Raw genomic sequence first — 21,762 nt, forward strand, 5'->3', positions numbered from 1 at the left:
TACATACTCGCCAAAATCAACGTATATGTAGAGGGAATAAGCCTTTTATTTTCAACTTCTATGGAATAGTTTAATTATCTAAAAAGTGCAGCACGTGCACAAAGCTCTGGCTGTGCATGGGGTCCATGCAGATTGGGACCACTTTGGATCCACAATATGCAACCTTAACTTGCAATTTTTTACGAGAGGTTGTCTCCATTACTCGAACCTGTGACCTCCGGGTCACATGGGGACAACTCTTACTGTTGCACCAAGGCTCACATTCCACTAGGTTAATTATTTACCTTATCAAATACAAAAGTTGCTAGTTTGATATTCTTTCTTTCTTTTTTCTTCCTACTAAAATGTAGTCTTTTAGTAAATAAATCAAAGCAAATAATGCCAAAAAATTGTAACGAATATTAAAAAAATGGCTCTCATAAGTGTCTAAGAAATGTCCAGGAAATGTCCATGAGTGTCTCAAGTAAAAATTATCTTATAAAATTGACGACATATTTGAGAAGCCGAGTGTCAAAAAAGTGCCAGTACCTGACATGGGTCCCAGGCATTTACTACGTCATGCTTGCAAGCGTCAGTGCTATATAATTTGTTGTTTTCATCCTCGCTCTTTGTTCTGAGTCAGCCCTTATATTATTCTTCTGCCTTCTCCCTTATTACATTTCTGGTATCATGACATATTCCTTCTTGTACAATTGTACTAGTACAATTAATTTAAGGGTAAATTTGTTTCACCATCCTATAGGAGCTGGGAGAAAGCAGCCTAGTCAGGCCCCATTAGACTAGATTTAGGTAGAAAGGTTTCCATATACTTCTAAAAATAACTGTCGTTACTCAAATATGATTTAGAACCTCATAACAAATGTTATTAACCACTTAACGAATGTTATCAACCACTGACTTAGGCTCAAAAAAGTTGTAATCATGTTAAGGTTCCTGCTAAAACAGCTTGCCCCTTGCTCACAATTCAATCTGCATGCCTGCTTGTAAACATGAACAGGATTCATACAGGTTCGGTGTACTTAAAATGTAGGTAAGAATACACCATGAGTGCATATATGGAATAGGACACTGATACAGTGAGTGTGGCTCTTTTTCCCTCAGTTCTTTCTTCCTGTTCATTAGCTACCAATATGTTTCAGCATTGAATTGTTGTTTATAAAAACACACTACAGCATACCATAGAAGACCAAACTTTAGAACATAAAGATAATTGGCATATATAATAATGTCAAGAGGAAGATTATGTGTTATGTATAATACATCTCAAGAATTGCCCGAGTTTTGGCTTCAGCCCATATGGAACAGCCGCACACATGCATCAATACAACTTAGTTGCATCAATATTTGTGATATCTTCTGAAGAGCTATACTCAAGTAAATAAACATAAAGGAAACAACTGGATGCAAAATTAATATACTTAATTATAGGGAGAAAAGCACATTCACATTCATAAACACAATCTGACATGTTTTAGCAACGAAGACCTCTTCCCGTTTGGAAACCAGTTTGAGTATACACCAATATTAACATATATCAGTACTAATTATTATTTAAATTTCAAAGATGCTGTCCATAAAAGAACTAGTCATGTGTTGGCAAAGATTATCAGCATGGTTGAAACTACAAATATTTGTCCATACCTTCACAACTGACATGCAAACCAAAGCAGGACAACTTTCATTTGGAAAACCGCAAACAACAAAGTAAAGAGAGAAAAAGGATGACACATGGCCAAAACTTATTTTGATACTAGAATTTCAATTTTAACAGAATTTTTTACAGAATTATCTATAAAAGGCAAGCTAGTAGTTAGAAGTGTATCCGCTTTGAGAATATTTTTTTTTAGAACCTACTTATTACGAAAGAATATTTTCATATGGTTAGAATCTTTTGTTATTAAGAACTAGTGTATTGACGATCATGTTTTGCAAATCTACTTATAATCAAAGAAAAAGTTTTCTTCAATAAAGAGAATGAAGATATTAATGAAAGAAATTATGATTACTTTCGATTAAGTGATATATTCAAGGATGTGAAACTGTACTTTATGAGATGTGAAACCACAAAACAAAGATGTGGAGCCTTACACAGTGTGAAATCGTTAATTCACGCATGAAGCCAATATCTTAATCTAATTCTTCTTCTTCATCTTCTTCTTCTTTTTTTTTTTTTTTGCCCCCCACCCCCTCAAAAAAAAAACAAAATACATGAACTATTAAGGTAAAAAAAAAGGCCTAGCTCTGTACATTTATACATGTATTATATATTATATGAATATGCTAACACAAATGTATAACAAACACTAATGTGTGAGGTTACCAAGTGTTTACAATTAAGTTTTGCTCAAACTACTCGGACAAGTTTGGCGATGGAAGTTTGGCTTCTAATTTTTATATCACTCATATTAGTAAACTATCAAAAAACATAAATTTTGAAACTTATGTTCTCACTTGTGTTTCTATAATACGCGGTATTTCATAAAGATTTAGATAGTGATACCTGTTTTCCAACTACTAAAAAAAAGGTTAAAAGTATAGAGACATATTTATAAACTAAGTAGGCACTAAACAATTAAGTTTTACGTGATTCTCATGCAAATGATAATTATAATAATTATATGCTTATAATAAACATCAAAATAAATTGAAAATATGCCAAATATTTGTATTTTACAAATAAATTTCTGTGTACCATATGCGCCTTGACCAGAATCTACATACATAATAGCCTCATATAAGCCCCGCACTAAAAAAATTTGCATGCATTGGTGGAACATATACTGTTTTGCATACCTTTGAATATATCATCTGTAATGCACCCAAAATTGAAATTTTATATTTGTTTGAAAGAAATACCCTTCGAAAGCTTCGTTGGAAGTGCATTTCACATGCCTATGATCTAGTGATTGTAATCGGGATTTATTAAGCAGGAAGATCAATAGACTAGTTATAAGATGGATCTATAAAGTAGTGATAAGGTGCTTTTATTTTAGCGCCTTCAGACTAGCATAACACTGACAGATGCCTCAGCAAGTCGTTGATCCCTGAGTGGGCCATTGATCCTTGAGACAGCATGAACCCTAAACAATCAGACAAGAAAGAGGTACTTATTACCCAACAACTGACTCTGTAGACTTTGTACTTCACACCACAGCTCACAACTGCTTATAGCTTCTTCAAGAGTGGAAACATGGCAACTCTTACGAGGATTCATGTTAGATGGAGTACATGTTTGATGAGAATGACCACAATTGTACTCAAAGATAATGATTACATTTTGATATGAATATATATGATTTTAATAAGCCAAGTTCTGATGCATAGGCCTGTTCGACCTTAATAATATGAATTAGCAAAGGTGAGAGTTGATGTGCAATTAAAATGACGTGGGTTACATTTGAAAAAAGAGAACAGAATAGAAATCATAAAATTGGTGAAAACAAAAGAGTTTGTAACAGGTTTTTCAATAATCAGTGCTCTAGGATAAGAGTGGTTCGACATTCAGAATAAAGCATACTGACAAGTGACAACCCACTAATGGAAAAAGTGTATTCCATTGCATAAGCCGTGCAACTACAGAAAAAAAGCTAGACAATGGTACTTATGTATCACAAAATTAAGAACCACCATTGAAAAATGCAGAAGTTTAGTTGTCATACCATTTGGAATATCCTTTAAAGGGGTCCCATGGCCCTAAACAAAGCATGTAAACAAAAATGAATAGTTATCATAAAGCAGTTGTAATAGCAACATATTGCAGGAATTAAAGATGTAAGGCAAGGAAGAAGGACCTTCTCTATCACAACACCCCTGTTTGGCTCTTTCTCAATGACTTCTACCAATCTCTCCACAGTTTTTCTCTCACGCACAGGACGCTCAATTGAAGATATAGGAGAACTTAGCAATTCTTTGGCTTTTTTCATGCCCCCTTTCTTCTCCTTTTCTTCACCAGTCCTTTCCCCTTCTTTCCTCTCCTTTGCTTCCCCCTTGTTACCAACTTTACGCCCACTTCTAGACCTTTTCTTTTTTAACTCTCCTATCTTTTTATTGTCATCCCCCACCTCAGTATTTCCACCATCTTCCTTCTCCTTTACATCACTTTCCCCCAATTTTACCCCTTCATCTTCTCCAGTTTCCTCTGTACTCACTTTCTCCTCTTCTTTTACATGGCCAGCATCTTGCATTTCAACATCCACTGTTGCCTTTTCACTTTTCCCTTCTTCCTTGTCTTCAGTTGTTTCCTCAATATCCATCTTCCCCTCGTCCTTCTTTACTTCCAACCCCTCTTTTTCTCTCACATCTCTAGTTTCTTCCACGTCCTTCATCTTTTCATCACCTTCCTTTTCTTCTGCATTCTTCTTATCTTTCTCATCATTAACATCTTTCATGCCACTCTTGTCTCCCCCTTCCTTTGTTTCTTTGCCACCATTCATTTCTTCAATTTTTCTTTTATCTTCCCCCTTTTGTTTTGCTTCTTCCACCATACCAGTTTCTTTTGCGTCATTATTCTCTTCCCCCTTATTTGTTTCTTCCACACTCTTCCCCGATTTTCCATCCTCTTTGTCGTTCTCTGTCTCAACACCATTCGTTTCTTTCCTGTCGTTTGTTTCTTCCACATCTTTTTTCTCCTCCCTGTTACTCTCCAAGTTTCCAACCTGTTTGTCCATATCTTCAAGATCATTCTTCTCTTTCCCATTGTTTGTTTCTTCTGCGCCTTGTTTTCCCTCCCTGTTTATCATTTCTTCTGTACGATCATTTTCTTTCTTAACCTCCCCCTCTTTGACGTCTTTCTTTTCCTCTCCATGACTATTCGACACAGAAACCTTTGCTCCAGAATCCTTCAGTGGACCTGATCCGTTTGCCATAATAGTCGCCTCAACTTGAGGTCCTGGGTCTGGCTCTGTCATTTCAAAACTTTGAGCAGCAGCAAAGATCTGCAGGAGATTACCAAAATATGAAGCTTGACATATATGGAAAGTAATTTAATATTATAACACCTGGAACCACATAAAAAGAAGCTTCGACAAAATCACAATCAATTTAGAAACAATAACAATGTTAAGCCTAGAAAAAGACAACCTGCCTTGAAGAAAAAGCAAGCTCAAAGAAAAACTAATAGATACACCTCATGAACTGTATTGAGAATAACAAGCTAAAATTAACAAGGGCCAGCATGGTGATCCAGATCAGATAGAATATTTTAACTATAAGATATAATCTCCACTACCTAAAATACTACCAAAACCAAAAGAAAAATCTGAATTCGTACAGCCCAAAACATATTAAACCATTCATTAATGACAGAATCTCCACAATAAGAAACCTCAGACTGCATGATTCTAACAATGAAGTGAAGCCATAGAGACTAGAGAGTGAACTCGAAGCTTAAAACTAAGTATCGATATAATCTTGAGGTTTAATGGCCGAGCTCTGCCGTTCCAAAATTTCTAGTAGAAGCAGGTATTTGCAGGGGATTACCACAATATGAAGTTTAACCCGCATCGAAAGTAGCCGAACAATATAAAACCGTAAGCAAAATACACTGAAGATTCCACCAGATTGCAATCAATCAATTTAGAAACAAAGAATGATGTTAAGCCCACAAAACACTCATATGAACTAAAGAAAGGCAAACCGAGAGGAAAACTGATAGATATACTTAATCATGAACTGCATCGAACATTTAAAAAAAAAAAGAGCTAAAATTGACAGAGATTACGAAGGTAAGCCAGATCAAAATCCAATCTTTGACCTCCACGGTCTAAACTACTCGCAAAAAAGAAAAGAAAAATCTGAAAATTGAACATCGTAAAGTGTACTCAAGCGCTAGCTAACGACAGAAAATTCTACTGGAAGCCCTAGAGAGTGAGCTCGAGGCTCAGAAAGCAGAAGGAAAACTAAGCATCGAAATAAGAGGGGCTAAAAGACAAATAAAATCGTTTCCGCTCAGAAACCCTAAACTGGAACAAGCGAGTACAGTTCAAAAACAAGTTTTTTAAAAAAAAAAATAGTAATACAAAATTGGCAGCCTGAGTAGAGCGCGGGCATCAAATTGAGGGAAATTAGCGGCTACTAACCGGAGATTTTGGATGGGGGTGACTTTTTTTTTTTTTTTAAGAGCTTTTTTTTTCCTTTTTTTTTTTTTTTTTTTTTACTTCCCTCCCCTCTTGAAGCTGAAAAAAAGGGGGGCCCTTTTTATGCGGGTAGAGAGTGGCTCCAGGGTCCGGACCCAAAATATGGATTTCAATGGGGTTTATTATTACATCTACTTTGCGGATACAACCATGTACTGTTCGGATTTTGCATATTACAGCTTTTGATCCATTCTTCTCCGTTTCGTATCTATCTATTATTACTATTATGTCTATGATGATAAGAGAAGCTTTTTTTTTTTTGGGTGTTCTACTCCTATGTTAGTTATCTTTTAAAAAATAAAAAATTCCATACACGTCCAAAAATTGTACGTACACTTTGCAATAATTTGATAACTTCGCACGGGGAGAAACTTAGAAGGAAAAAAACCGCACCGTAATACCCACGATGCAAATCTCAGTTACAGAGAAATTGGTTAATGCGGCTAGAAATCTCATTTGTTATGTTATGTTGTTCCTTTTTTCATGCTAAAGAGTGAGAGTGAGCAAATATGTTATGTTGTTATGTTGTTCCTTTTCAATTTTGTGAAAGCTAAAGAGTGAGCAAATATGTTATGTTGTTCCTTTTTTCATGCTAATATTTAAAAATATTGCAACCTTTTTTATTTTTTGGTGAGCACATTGGATCTATTTGAATCTGATTTACAATTGTTTCACGTCCCATCTACAACAAATATACGCCACATGCTATAATGAATGAACTTTCCTAAATTTCTGTATAGGCATTACTAATTTGTGAATAATCATATAAACTTAATACATCGCTTTTTTTTATATACATGTTCATAATATCATGAATTGTTAATGTGAATATTCTTATTCGCATAAATATTTTATTGTACAGGCATGCGTCGCATGAACAGGAGTACTAGTCTATATAAGGTGAATTATAGAACTACCCTCCAAGATTTATAAAAGTGATAGAAAACCTCCTAATATTTTAAAATAAACACTTTATAAATATGTCCAAAAGAAGTCATAAACGAATTCCATCTCCCAAAAGCTCATTCAGCACAACACTTGCGTCAGACTCAATTTCCATAGTAGTTCCACTCATACTTCTAGTAAAACGGACACCTGAAGTAGTGCCAGTGCCTTAACCATAGATCGTGAATATCCAACAACACAACTACCACCATAAACTCCACTAAATATACCACAATGATCTCAAACTATAATAGCAAATCCCTTTAATTTTCCACCCTCCAAGAATGTGTTAGGTCTCATGTTTATGAGCCTATTATTGTAGGCTGTCTAAAAATTACTGTTGACGGCTGATCCCTACCAAGCACTGATAATGAAAGTTACAATTCGACGACCTCCATAAGGCTACAATTTGGAGACTTTCACGACAATCAACGAAGGTTACAATTCAACGACCTTCACAACAACCGATGGAAGTTCTGATTCAACGGCCTTCACAATCAAACGAAGGTTACAATTCAACGACCTTCACAACAACCGATGGAAGTTCTGATTCAACGGCCTTCACAATCATCAACAGGAGTTACAACAACGACCTTCACAACAACCGATGGAAGTTCTGATTCAACGGCCTTCACAATCATCAACAGGAGTTACAACTGAAAACTCTCACATTCCAAGGAGCCGAGATGAAGATCACAATCTTTGCAACGCTCAAGAGGCTACAAATTAACAGTTTCTTAAACCCTAAGCGCAGAGTTCATCTATGCGTTCCAGACTCAAAACGCAGAGCTCGTCTCTGTATTCCAGACTCAAAACACAGAGTTCATTTTTGTGTTCCACACTCAAAACGTAGAGCTTATGGCTCACCACTGTGTTTTTCAGCCTCAAGTGCAGAACTCAACTCTGCGTTCCAGGTCCAGAACACAGAGTTCGTGTCCAGATTACAAATTTTACATTTGACTCGTTCAAACATGAGCTGGACGGTTCCAAAACCGTTTCTCATGATTTTGAGGGGATCGCAACCACACTAAGGAGCGATTTTAGGGGGTAGTTACACCCCCAAAACCCCTATAAATAGGGAAAACTCAACTAAGTTCGGATCCTTTGATTTTTAAGTATTTTTGGATCTAGAGATCGGCAACAGAAAGCTTGGAGCATCTTCCGGAGCTATTCTTGGAGCTTTTCTTCATTCTTAGCTATAAACCGATTTCGGTTAGATCAAATCAACTCTTTTACATAGTTCTAAACTCGTTCTAAGTTTCTAAACTCGTATTGAGTTCTCAAACTCGATCAGATTTCTTAAACTCGTGAGAGTTTTAAACTTACCACGCAAGTTCTCCTCAACGTCGATTCAAGAGGAATCTATTAGACCGTAGAGGGGGGTGATTAGGGTCTTATGCTCATCTAATCCGTTTTTATGCCAATTAAAACTAATTAAACAAACTATTCTTGCAAGATAGATATATAATGTGTTATGAGCAAGAATAAACAATATGAGCAAAGGGATATATCCTAGTAAAGAGATATATGGTGAATTATATGCAAGGATATATAAATTAATACAAGGGTGAAATAAATAATCTATAAATATGATAGGGCAATATGAAGAGTAATACACAAAGGCGATATAAGATATGAATACAAGAATAAGTATGTCAATGCAATCACAAACAAAAAGATATGATCACGGAGTTCGGTCCCCACGACCTACGTCTCCGCTCCTCACCTCGAGGAGATCTCCACTATCACAACAGGGTTTTCTATGCTCACCCGAATAACGTTTACACCACACAATATAGGTTTTTAATGATCACCGATCAACGTTCACAATCTCATAATGTAACTACACTCCACACCCTCTAAGTGTTGGTCTCTACCCCGTGTCCTTCCTCAAGTGCTCGGAATTACCACCTCTCTCTAGGCTTTACTACCGACCCCACTCCTCTTGGAAGCGACCCCGTCTCTCACCACACACTCCTCTCGGTGTACTAGTGTAATACAAAGTGAATCTCACAATAAGCACAATACAACAAATGATTGTTCTCTAATATGGATAAGAACACAATGTAAGCTCACACTCAATGATACACTCCCCACAACCCAAATTATACTATGTATGAAATATTATAAGCTCAATGGTTGTGTGTGTACAAAGAGAAATAAATCAAAACTAAACTCAATTATAAAATCTAGCTTAATAAAAATGATTAACAATCAAATATATAAATGTAAAGCTAGAATTGAGTTTAGAAACACTTCTCTAATAACAAGAAGGAGAGATTGGAAGATTGAAAGCTCAAACCGAAATTGATCTCCTCTTGTGAAACATTCTTCGCACTTAAACAAACTTGAAAAGAAACTTAAAACACACTTAAAAACTCTTAAACTTCTTTTAAAACTTTTTTCTCTTTGATATTTAGAACTAAGGATTGGGGGGGGGTATTTATAGGAACTCCAAAGCCAAGAGAAAACAAGGCAAAAAGACCAAAAACCCAAAGACAGTATAATCTGGAAATATAGCGGTTACAATGTTATGAGTCGACTCAGTACTGTTCATGAGTCGACTCATAAGTAGCCGTTACAGGCTAAAAACCAACTTATGGGTCGATTCATAAAAATCATGAGTCGAATCATAAACCATGGGTCGATTCATAAGATCATGAGTCGACTCATCAGAAACAAAACTCATTTTCCAGCACAATTTGTGAGTCGACTTATGACAAGCATGAGTCGACTCAACCTGATGGGTCGACTCATCAGAAACAAATTATAAACTACGTAGCAGTTTGTGAGTCGACTCAATACTGTTCATGAGTCGACTCATAAACAACTCATAAACATGTACACAGAAAATTTCAACTTTGAACCTTGTTAAAAAATATTAAATAAATTCCAAAAATTATAAAACTTTGGGAAATATCTATAAACATGTTAATGAACATGTTACAAAAGGAATTTTTAGAATTTCACTTCTCATTTGTGAAAACTTGTCATTTTACAAAAATATCCAAAACATGAAAACATGAGATACTTGAATTTTGATATTTTGACATAAACCAAGTTTTGAAACTTTATAAAATGATTTTATAGACTTAAAGAAAGATGTAAACTATTATTATGAAGTCTATAAACAAATTACTCAATATTTTCACAAATTTATATTTATATAAACATGAAAACCAAAAAACAAAACGTGTATGTCTATATAACTGTATATATATATATATATATAAGAAACCAAAACTTATATGTGTATAAGTGATTGAGCTTAAAGTATCAACACACATAATATAAACCTAAACTAAGTATACCCAAGCTATGATCTTTATCTTCAACAAGCTCTTCTTGGTAAACTTGCGGATGAAGCTTGAACTTGGATCTTCAACTTGAATTGCATTGCTTCACTCCACTATTACCGCTAACATCCATTTGATATGATCGTTATGGCACAATTCCATCCAACCTCCAACATATTGTTCGTCAACAATAAATAGAAAATCACAAACACTAGACAAACAACATTAGTCGTAAATTATTTGTTAAACATCATCAAAACAAGAAGGCCATCAGAATCAACCAAGTTCTACGAGGCGAAGCGTTCGGATCGTCAACGGGATACAAGATTCAAGCTCCCATCGACACCAAGAAGAACCCAGTTTTAAAACAAATGGAAAGGTCTTCGTCGATCTTTCTCTCTTTTGTAAATCGGGAAACCGATAAGAGAAATTGTAATTTCTTCTTCTAAGTCAGTTAGAGAGAGATTACAGTGAGAGATCGATTATATTTATTCTTTTCCTAAGTCAGTTAGGGAGATTAATACAGAATTTTATTCTCATTTTTTTTTCAATTTTCCCACGAACAATTGTCTAATCTGAATTTTTAATGATTAACAAACAATTCCTAATATCGTTTTTGAGTATTTGCATTTGCTTGTTAGGTATCCTACACAAACATCCTCCGATGGAGGTTGGATGGACTTGAGCTTTAACAATGATATTCATAGACGTTGGAGGAAATCGGAATGAAGCGTGATGCCATTCAATTCAAAGACACACCATCGCTTCATCCCCGCTACCAAGATCGAGATTAACGAAGATTATTTGCTTGGGTATAGTGTTTTTAGGTTTTTACTTTATGTGTTTATACTTAAAGCTCAAACCATACACGTACACGCTATTTCGATTTATCGTATTATATATCTATTTGGGAATATATTATGATTTTGGATTATTGACTTAATGATATTGTTTTACATATTTTCTAAAGTCTATTAATCCACTTAAAAGTATCTCAAAACTTGTTTGAAATAGTTTTATCAAAATCAAGTGTTCAATAAACTCGTATTTTTGACCATTTTGTAAAATAATGAGTTTTCACAAATGAGAAATGCTATTTTAGAAATTTCTCTTCCAACATGTTTATTTTCATATGTATAAACATTTTCCCAAGTTTTACTATTTTTGGAATTGTTTTGCTATTTTAAATCGAATTTAGAAAATCAACTTTATAGCAAATTTAAGTATCTGTGTATCAGTTTTTCAGTCGACCGAATTCTTGGATCGGTCGACCGAACAGTCATTTCAGTCGACTGACCTACTTTTCAGTCGACTTGCCAGTAGTATTTTTTATAGCATTAGTTTTGTCAGTCGATCAGTCGACCGACCAATAGAGTCAGTCGACCGAATAGTACTTTCAGTCGACTAATCTTGGTTTTCAGTCCACCGGTCATGGCTGTCTATTTTTTTTACAGTAACGGCTAGTTTATCAGTTGACCGATTTATTCAACCAGTCGATTGATCATGTAATTTTTCTGTAACGGCTAGTTTTTGTTTGATCAGTTTTGAGAGGCTATAAATAGCCCTCAAGACATATTTTCAGTTAAGGAAAAATAAGAGAAGTTTCACCAGTTTGTTTCTAAGTTTTTAAAAGATCAAGTGTTTTTGTTTATGTGAAAAGAGTTTCACAAATAGAAGGATAAAGATTTCGTTTTTGAGGCACTCAAATCTCTCTCTCTCCTTTCTTTGGAGAAGTTTTCTAAATCCTTCTTTTGGCTAATTTATAATTTTATTCTCATATATATATATATATAATATATAGATATATTATATATATATATATATATATATATTATATATAACACACATATTATATATATATATATAACTACACACACATATATATATATATATATCCCCAATATATATATAATATATATATATGATATATATACTTGATATAGTACTATATATTATATAGATATATATATAATATATATATGATGAGAGAGAGAGAGTGAGAGAAGAGAGAGAGGAGAGAGAGAGAGCGAGATGAGAAGCCAAGAACTCCTATCACCTTAAGTGCATAGCGGAATAGTTATCCACCAAACTTTTTAGCATCGTTATTTATAATATATAAAAAGTTCTTCATATCATGCAAGATCCTAGGCAGATCCATGGCATAAAAAGTTGGGTGGGACAACTATTTTCTATCCACTTAAGTTGATAGAGGTTTTCACCTATATATATATATATATATATATAATTATATAGTATATATATATATATTATATATATAATATATATATTATATATGATATAGAGCAGAGAGAGAGAGAGAGAGAGCAGAGATTAATGGCGCTATCCTTGTCATAGGCAAGGGATTGTCTCCTATGACGCCTCATAAATCACATGATTGAGCGATATGTATGGATGATCTGCTCCGTTGAACTTGATCTACATATCTAAAACCCCAACACGACCAAGTTTGGGGAGACCCGTCGTCGTTTGCACCCTTCATCCACTCGTAATCAAATGTTAACGGTTTTGAATGAATAGAAACTGTTTCACAGATGGTTCGATGGAGGATCAAACGACGACGCGGTGTCACCCCAAACTTGGGTGTTGTTGCGGGTTTTAGAATATGTAGTCAAGTTTCAACGCGAGGCGGATCATCCACGAATGTCGCTCAATCATGATGATTGTTAGAGGCGCATAGGAGCGAATCCCCTCCATATGACAAGGATACCCATTAATCTCATATATATATAATATAACTATATATATATATATATATATTATTTATAATAATATATATTATATATATATATATATTATAATATATATATATATATATATATATATATATAATATATATATATTAGATATTGCTTGTGTTATATTCCTTTACTCGTTGTTTATGTAGGCTATCTAAAAATAACTACAGATAGCTGATCCCCATCAAACACCGATGATAAAAGTTACAATTTGACGGCTTCCAGAAAGCTATAATATAAAAAATTTCACGTAGATTGATAGAAGCTCTAATTTAACAGTCTTCACAATCAACATCGGGAGTTACAATCTGACGACTCTCATATTTTTAAGGAGCCAAGACGAAGGTTACAAAATAACAATATTTGCAACGATCTAGCAAAAGAGACTACAAATTGACGGTCCCTTCAAATCAAAACACAGATATCTCTCAAACCATAAGGAGTTTGGCAAAACGAACAGGAACAAACTGAACCCTTAGGGTGGGTTTGGTCAGCTCTGTCTCGTCAAGATAGTCGATTTTCATATATAATTCGTCCAATTCCGACTTACGGTTTGAAAGTTACGACCTATTCTTCGCAACAAGTTATGTTGTGAAGTCTGTCTGTAAGACTGGACTTCGCCTGAACATTAGACTTAGCCTGAAGCTCGCCAAGCCCGCCTGAGGCTCGCCTCTGCATTCCAGAGTCAAAATGCAGAGTTCATATCTGCTTCCCAACGACAAAATGCAGAGTTCGTGGACTCAAAACGCAGAGTTCATCTCTGTGTCCCAACAACAAAACACAAAGTTCGTGGACTCAAAATGCAGAGTTCATCCCTGCATCCCAACAAAAAGCACAGAGTTCGTGGACTCAAAATGCAGAGTTCATCTCTGCGTCCCAACAACAAAGCACAGAGTTTGTAGATGCATTTTGGACTTAAAACGCAGAGTTCGTGGCTGCGTTCCAGAATCAAAAAACAGAGTTCATGGCTATGTTCCAGACTCAAAACGCAGAGTTCGTGGCTGCGTTCCAGATTCAAAATGTAGAGTTCGTGGCTACGTTTTCAGGCTCAAATGCAGAGCCCAACTCTGCGTCTCAGGTCCAGAACACAAAATTCGTGCGTTTTCAGGTTCAAATGTAGAGCCCAACTCTACGTCCCAGGTCTAGAACGCAGAATTCGTGTGCAGAATATAATTCTTGCATTTGACTCGTTCAAACACGAGCTGAACGGTTTTAAAATCATTTTCACGATTTGAGGGGATCACTACCCTATCATGAAGAGATTTATGGGGGACGGTTATACCCCATTAAACCCTCGTTAAGGAGAGATTTAAGGGGGCGGTTACACCCCTTAATCATTTATAAATAGCGGGAAACTCAACTGAGTTCAGGATCTCCAATTCATCCTCTTTTCGACAGCAAAGAGGAGATCTTTTGGTAGATCATCTTTAAGGGAGATCGATATTTATCCTTGGAGAGCTCAGAGCATTCTTCGGCAACAGGAGCTTTCTTCATCCTTAGCTTACAAACCGATTTCGGTTAAATCAACTCTTTCATAGAGTTTCAAACTCGTTCAGAGTTATCAACTCGTCAAGAATTTCAAACTTGCTTTGCAAGTTCGTCCAAGACATCGAGTCAAGAGGCGAAGACAACGTTCCAGCGAGGTGTTCGGATCGTCAACGGGATACAAGAATCTAAACTCCCATCGACACCAAGAAGAACCCAGGTTAAACAAAGGGAAGAATCTTAGTCAACCCTTCTCTCTTTTATAAATCGGGAATCTGATATAAGAAGTGTATTTTTTTTCTGAGTCTGTTAGAGAGAAATTGTATCGAGAGAATTGTAATTAATTCTTTTTCTGAGCCTGTCAGATAGAATAATACAAATTCAATTTTCTATTTTTTTCTTTTAATTTTCCCACCAAACAAAAGATGGCAACTCCGCTGGAGACTAGCTTCACTGACGAAGAAGTGGTGGTGCGATTCGACGTCAACCTCGCTGGAACAACGGTCGAAACTCTCGTGGTAGAGTTTGATCAAGCCAAATATGAGGAAGTTCTTTCCTTTGGATCTCTTAGCTCCAGGGCTATGCGCAAGATCCACAATGTCTCAACGAGACTAAAGCTCCAACTGCTCCAATTGCAGCCGAATCACCCAAGGAAGACCTCTCCTTTGGGCCAGATTGCTCGGACATCCCCTCCTCCGATGGAGTGGGCTCAGCTTCAGCCAAACCCGTGCCAAGACGACGGGTATCGGGTCACAAGAGGCCCATTGTGGCGACAAACCAGGTCAACCCAGATGGTGACACCACCAAGGCCTTGGAATAGGCCAAGAAGAATGCCGCTCGACGATGGAGGAGATCTCGATGACGAGCACAACTCCAAGAGAACCGATCCCCCAATCAACGCGAGCTTCGCGTTTGTGAGCCTCAACACGAGCTCTGTGTTTCTACTTTAGAATGCAAGCCTCACTTTTATGTGCCCAATCATGAGCCTCACATAAGCCAAGCTAAACGCAGCCCTTAGGGGTGCGTTTCCCAAATAGAACGCAACCCTCAGAGACGCGTTCTAACATCAAAACGCAGACCTCAGAACTGCGTTGATCAACCAGAATGTGACCCTCAGAGGCGCGTTCCAACATTAAAATGCAGTCCTCAGAGGCACATTTAACAATCAAAACGCAGCCCTCAGGGGCGCATTATTCAAGCAAAATGCAGCCTCCAGGCCTGCGTTTTACCTTCAGAATGCAGCCCTCAGGACTGCGTTTTACCTTCAGAACGCAGCCCTCAGGCCTGTGTTTTACCATCAGAACGCAGTCCCCAAGACTGCGTTGACCAGCCAAAATGCAGCTCGAAGAGGTGCGTTTCACCAGCAAAACGCAGATGCAGAGGCGCATAATAGATCGATATGAACATCATGAGCTGCCCCGTAATAAAACCAGTAGACCTCAGTCTTGCGTTCTTCAATCTAAACACGATTCTCGTGTTCCTTCTTTAGGACACGATGTGATTCGTCGTGTCAGAAAAGACCAACATGGATTTAAGATCCATGTTCACCAAGAACCAATCTCGTCTACTGATGGACAGGGGGTTCCAGCTTTAACCTCACGTTCAGAGAGAAATACTTCCCAAGTCTCCGATTTATGGGAACTTTTGTCAAGAGAAAGACCAATGCAACAAACCACTCATTCATGTCAATGTGAGCGGCTTATTTCTGCGGTCCTCTCAGAATGTCAATGTTGTGCTTCTGTGCTTAGGCGATCAGTGTTCGACCGATTGATGAGCGTTGCTCGACCAAGCAATTGGATCAAGTGGCTCTGGTACCACTGTTGACTCTTAAGTTTACGAACTTAGAACTCTCCCAAATGAAGACAAAGAACTTACTTTTATTTATTTAAATTTTTTCTTGATGAAACAAGGATTACAATAGCCCTTTATATAGGCTTCAAAAACAAAACGTATAGGCATTATACCAATAGTCACAAATTAAACTCCTATTTTAATGTCATAAAGATAAAACATCAATAAAGGAGTGAGTGACTATTATTCTTCCATAACCTATGACCCTTGCACTTCTAAAACTCATGCTATTAACCTCATTTATTCTAACATTTTAATTTAATATTCCAACAAATACTAGCACATTGTACCCACATGTTTCCCGGCTTAACATATCAGTTTTCTTAATCTTAATAATTCAACATCTTGCATCAAAATCTCTTATGACAGTCTAAATTAAAAGATATGGTTCATGGGGAGACTATTCATGCTTAATTTTCAGCATGCATTTCGTAATTCATATATATTGGATGAAAGTCATTTTGTGGTGGCACCACGGAAAATTGTGTGCAGATGTTACTACCTACAGTAGCGTGTTGTGAGAGACAATTATGTTTCATAAGATAGATTATTATTCATCAACAATCCAAATTGAGCTGTATTGCCCACTATATCAATAGCTTCTAAAATTTACACAGATATTTCATTCGGATGCAAATTAATAGCTAGAACAAGGAACTAAGATCCAACTATTGACAGATCGAGCCAGGTTCTGAATCCACCAGCCACTACAAGCAATTAATCTATTTGGTCTCAGCAACCTTAAAGGCCTATACATTTCTTGGAACAAAGCATTGGAATACTACGTACTTGAAGCTTCAAAGCAGAATTGAGAATATATATTAGCTACAAAAGATTAGTGTGCAGAAGCTAACTTGAATAGACTTGAGATCTATGAATGCGGACTACCAGTTAAGGATGTTCACGTAGCCCTGTGGGCTTGTGGGTTATCACCAAACATCAGCGTCAAGCTTCCTACTGTGAAACTATATCACTTGCAGTACTATTGCATGTGTGGCTCATAGAACAATATATTCGGTTTGTGTCTGTGTGATGCTCCATCCTTTTTTCTCAAAAAAGAAGAAAAAAAAAAACAAATTCTTCCTAGGGTGCACAAGAAAAAGTTTGTTAAAGACACAGTAACATACATGCCATAAAACATATACGCACAGCAACATACATGCCATGCTTATATATTCCTCTGTTGTGCACAGACACGTAAAATGCAGCGATAGGCTCAATGTTTTGGCGTAGCTATGCATGAAGACATCTAGGCAACCAGCCCTTAACAATTCAGACCTAAACATGTTACTCTGGTGAGCAAACATAATGGTCGGGGCATTAAAATCACTAAAAAATCCATAACTTCAACAACACAACACAAGCACAGATAAGAAGATTCCAAACTTACAAGGAGATTGTTTAATGTATTATCAGGAGCTCTCAGCATTGGTGGTGGACTGAGCATCAGACTGAATATATTTCACGACATCAGCACAACAAGTAAGTTTATCAGCCTTATCGTCCGGAATTTCAATGGAGAACTCCTGCTCAAAGGCCATGACAAGCTCCACTCTATCCAAGCTGTCCAGGCTCAGATCCTTCTGGAAGTCAGCAGTGTCTGTCACCTGCCCCGACGCAAGAAAAAGATCGGATCCTGGTCAGTATAGTAAGCTATTTGAGATGTTAGGTTCAGAACGTAAGGCATAAAGATTTGAAAGGCACGGAAGCAAAGAAGGTGATTTTCAGAAAAGCAACAAGCTTAAGAAAGTGCCCTGTATATATGCATATTACCAAATGAAGCCGCCTAAAAGTCAAGGCTCAATTGCGATGTAACTTGCAAGCTCTGCGGATGACAGACTTGAGGACTGGTGTCACTCAATGAATATGGCTTGGAAACCGACGGGCAATTTAATTTATTGCGTGAATTCCCACATTTATATCTTTTAAAAAGAAAATGATAATGCCCCCTAAAGTTAATGTAAATGCAAACCCCCTCTAGGTTGATCAAAATATACAATCAAGAACCACCATGGCAAACCTTTACAGGAGAGGAAACAGCTCGATATAAAGACCAAGATCATGGAAGTGAAGGACCATGATCAGCCACATTCTGTGATTGACGATCTGCTTACAATTTTGGCCAAGCAAGAGATTTGTAAGCGAAGAAAGGTACAAATTAACTCATAGAGGATGAAAAACGACGATCGAGCTAGAGGAGTATGGTGGCAACAGCTAGCAAAGAAGGCAGATCAAGGTTAGTTGTTGGCATGCCGATCGGAGCAAACCTACAACGATCGGAGTATGTGGCTTAAGGGTCGCTAAAAGTAAAGAAAATACCATTCTTTACGGTTCTGTTCGCTTGCAATCGCCACGAAAGCCCTAACAGTAAAGTCGATACCATGCATCATTTATTTTCGATATTAGGGAAGTCCTTTTTAACTCATAAGAGGATCAGCATGCTAATAAAACACGTAGAGAATTTAGGATCACCTTGCTCGCATCTATCTTGTCAAAATTTTTAACCAGCTCTACAACTCGAGCCGTCAGACGTTCGGAGCTTGAATCGTGTGATGAAGCACACATGCACCGCGTCAGCCCGTAGAGAGGCCTTCCACCTTCCTCGAATGCTAGAGACTTTGCGGACAGGCGGATACGCCTGAGTACGTAATTTCGGAAATGCTGCATTCTAGTGAAAGCCCGGAACAGATCGATGAATACCAAAGTCAGAACACGGAGAAATCAAGCTAGATATTAAGAGCACCTATTATTTACTGATGCTACACGTTCAAGCAAAAAAATAAAAAAAAATAAAAAAGCAAGTTACCGCAGCTTGAAACTATTATTCAAATTAACAAGTCAAACGCGGGCTTGAATCTTCATTTTCCGAAATAATTGCTAATTGAAGAAACAACCTTGACATCGTGACCGTGCAGTTAACTACCTTAAAACGCGTAAAAGACCCGGTCTTTTTCGTGAAATCCGTATTTTTTTTTACAAGCGCGAACATGATAATTAATGAAGGATTTTGGCCCTAGAAAGGCTATGAATCCGATGTTGCTGTTATTAAAAGAAAGAAAGGGGGAAAAAAGGAAAAAAAAGGCATTTTTAAAGCCCCAAATGACAAAGATCGTAAACAGAAACAGAGGGTGGCGGCGTACCTCTTCGACAGCGGAGAGACGACGACCAGAGCAGAGATTCACAGGGGGGAGAGCAGAGGGGGTAGATCTGTACTGATCGGATGTCCTGTTCCTCGAAGCAGTTTTAAAACAAAGCCGACCCGACTGGTAAAAATGTAATAATCTCTACAAAGCCCGTACTCGAGGATTTATGGTAAGCTTTCTTGTCATCCGCCCTGTTATAAATTATAAACACAGCTCTCGCCCGTGATGATCTCAATTAAGGTGTGTAGATTATGACCGGCTCGCTCATGTATGAATTTGGGTACGTCCCAACTTACCCATCCGCCGATCGAAACAATCAATTCGAACCCGTGCCCTTCCGGACCTTATTGCTAAGAGCTTCGCAGGTAGAAAAATCATCGCAAATAAAAGAGAAAATTACAGGAAACATAAACAAGAAAGAACACACAAAATTTAACGAGGTTCGGCAACGTGCCTACGTCATCGGGAGCCACACCACACAATTCTTTGATTAATTGAAGAAGATTACAACACCTACAAATAGGTTTTTATCTCTCTGAGATCTCTCTGAAAGAATCTTCTCAAAACCCTACAGGGTTATTGTGCATGTTTTCGGTCGACCGGACCATCACCTTCGGTCGACCGGATCACCACTCTCAGTCGATCGACATCAAGCCTCGATCGACCGGCCAGAGTGAGTTCCTAGGTTGTTTTCCTACAGTCGTTGCGATCGACCCGACTCACCATGTCTGTCGACCGACCCGAGAAATTCCAAACTCGCAATTTTGTTTCAGGTTTCGGTCTTCACACTTCCAAAACCAACACTGACACACACATTGTCCACCTCGGACATATTAATTCCCTTCGTTTCTTTGTGCGGGTTTGGTTCTCAGAGAGAGTTAGGGTTTGCAGCGGTAAAAAACTACTCTGCCCCTGTATGTTGGAAAAATTGCAATGAAAAGAACGAAAGAAAATTGACTTGTATTTCTTTGATTCCGATTACAATTCGATTACAAAAGAGAAGAGAACGAATTTGGTTCTCTCCTTTGTTTAAAACTGGGTTCTTCAAGGTAGCGATGGAGTGCCTCCCTCGAATGCTCGCGTCGAGTTTGCTCTCCGTTGACGATCCGACGTTTTGATTCACTGGAACGATATCTTCTCCTCACGATTTGACGTTGTGGAGAACTTGCGTGGCAAGTTTAGAACTCTGGACGAGTTGATAACTCTAAACGAGTTGGAAACTCTTGAAAAAGAGTTGATTTGAACCGAGAATCAGTTCTTAAGCCAAGGTCGAAGGCTTCAAGGAATGCTCCAAAGGATGAATGCCGATCTCTCCCTTTGCTGCCAAGTCTCAGATCCGAAAATGCCAGCCGAAAAAGCCAGCCGAAAAAGCCTTGAACTCCGGACCAAAAAAAAGCCCACCTTGAACTCAGTTGAGTTTACTCGCTTTTATAGGGGATTAAGGGGGTGTAACCACCCCTTAAATCACTCCTAAGTGGGGTGTAACCGCCCATAAATCATGGGAACCGGTTTTGGAGCCGTTCAGCTCATGTTTGAACGAGTCAAACGCCCACGTTGGCGTTCAGGACCCTAACTCCGTATTTTAGACAGGAGACGCGGAGTTGGGTACCCGCCGGACATTGAAAAACGCGGGTCTGACCCCAGCGTTTTAATGTTGTAACGCGGGTCCGACTCCAGCGTTTTGATGTTGTAACGCGGGTCCGACTCCAGCGTTTTGATGTTGTAACGTGGGTTCGACCCCAGCGTTTTGATGTTGTAACGTGGGTTCGACCCTCGCGTTTTACTGTTGACACACGGGGAGGACCTCCGCGTTTTGGTGTTGATACACGGGGAGGACCTCCGCGTTTTGGTCTTAGAGCGCGGTGATGAGTTCCACGTCTTGCTTTGGAGAGATTATTAACAAGTAATCTCTTTTGTCATAGCGTTGCAAAGATCATTGTCTTGTAATCTTCGTCTTGGCTCCTTGAGAATATGAGAGTCGTCAGATTATAACTCCCGATGTTGATTGTGAATGCTGTTGAACTAGAGCTCTCATCGGTTGTCGTGAAGGTCGTCAGATTGTAACCTTCAGCGATCTACGTGAAAGTCTTCAAATTGTAGCCTTCTGGAAGTCGTCAGATTGTAACTTCCATCATCGGTGTTTGATGGGGGA

General features: G+C 37.8%; 2 protein-coding genes across 2 annotated transcripts in view; both read right to left on the reverse strand.

Annotated features, from left to right (window-relative positions):
• The window catches only part of LOC109844672 (myb-like protein X), a 13,350-nt gene extending 7,256 nt beyond the window's left edge, over positions 1–6,094 (reverse strand). The window contains exons 1-3 of the mRNA XM_020413790.1: positions 6,078–6,094; positions 3,792–4,934; positions 3,660–3,693 (exon numbers count right to left, since the gene is read on the reverse strand). Of these exons, the coding sequence (XP_020269379.1) occupies positions 3,660–3,693; positions 3,792–4,907 (1,150 nt within the window). The 5' untranslated portion in view covers positions 4,908–4,934; positions 6,078–6,094. The remainder of the gene's footprint in view (positions 1–3,659; positions 3,694–3,791; positions 4,935–6,077) is intronic.
• LOC109846462 (acyl carrier protein) lies at positions 17,877–19,766 on the reverse strand. Its single transcript, XM_020415701.1, has 3 exons — positions 19,608–19,766; positions 18,940–19,135; positions 17,877–18,074 (listed from the first exon to the last, which is right to left on the reverse strand). Exons 2-3 carry the CDS (start codon positions 19,132–19,134, stop codon positions 17,880–17,882), a joined length of 390 nt encoding a protein of 129 aa, XP_020271290.1. The 5' UTR covers position 19,135; positions 19,608–19,766; the 3' UTR covers positions 17,877–17,879.

The sequence above is a fragment of the Asparagus officinalis genome, chromosome 6 (assembly GCF_001876935.1).
Source record: "Asparagus officinalis chromosome 6, Aspof.V1, whole genome shotgun sequence".
In the NCBI taxonomy this organism is placed as follows: domain Eukaryota; kingdom Viridiplantae; phylum Streptophyta; class Magnoliopsida; order Asparagales; family Asparagaceae; genus Asparagus; species Asparagus officinalis.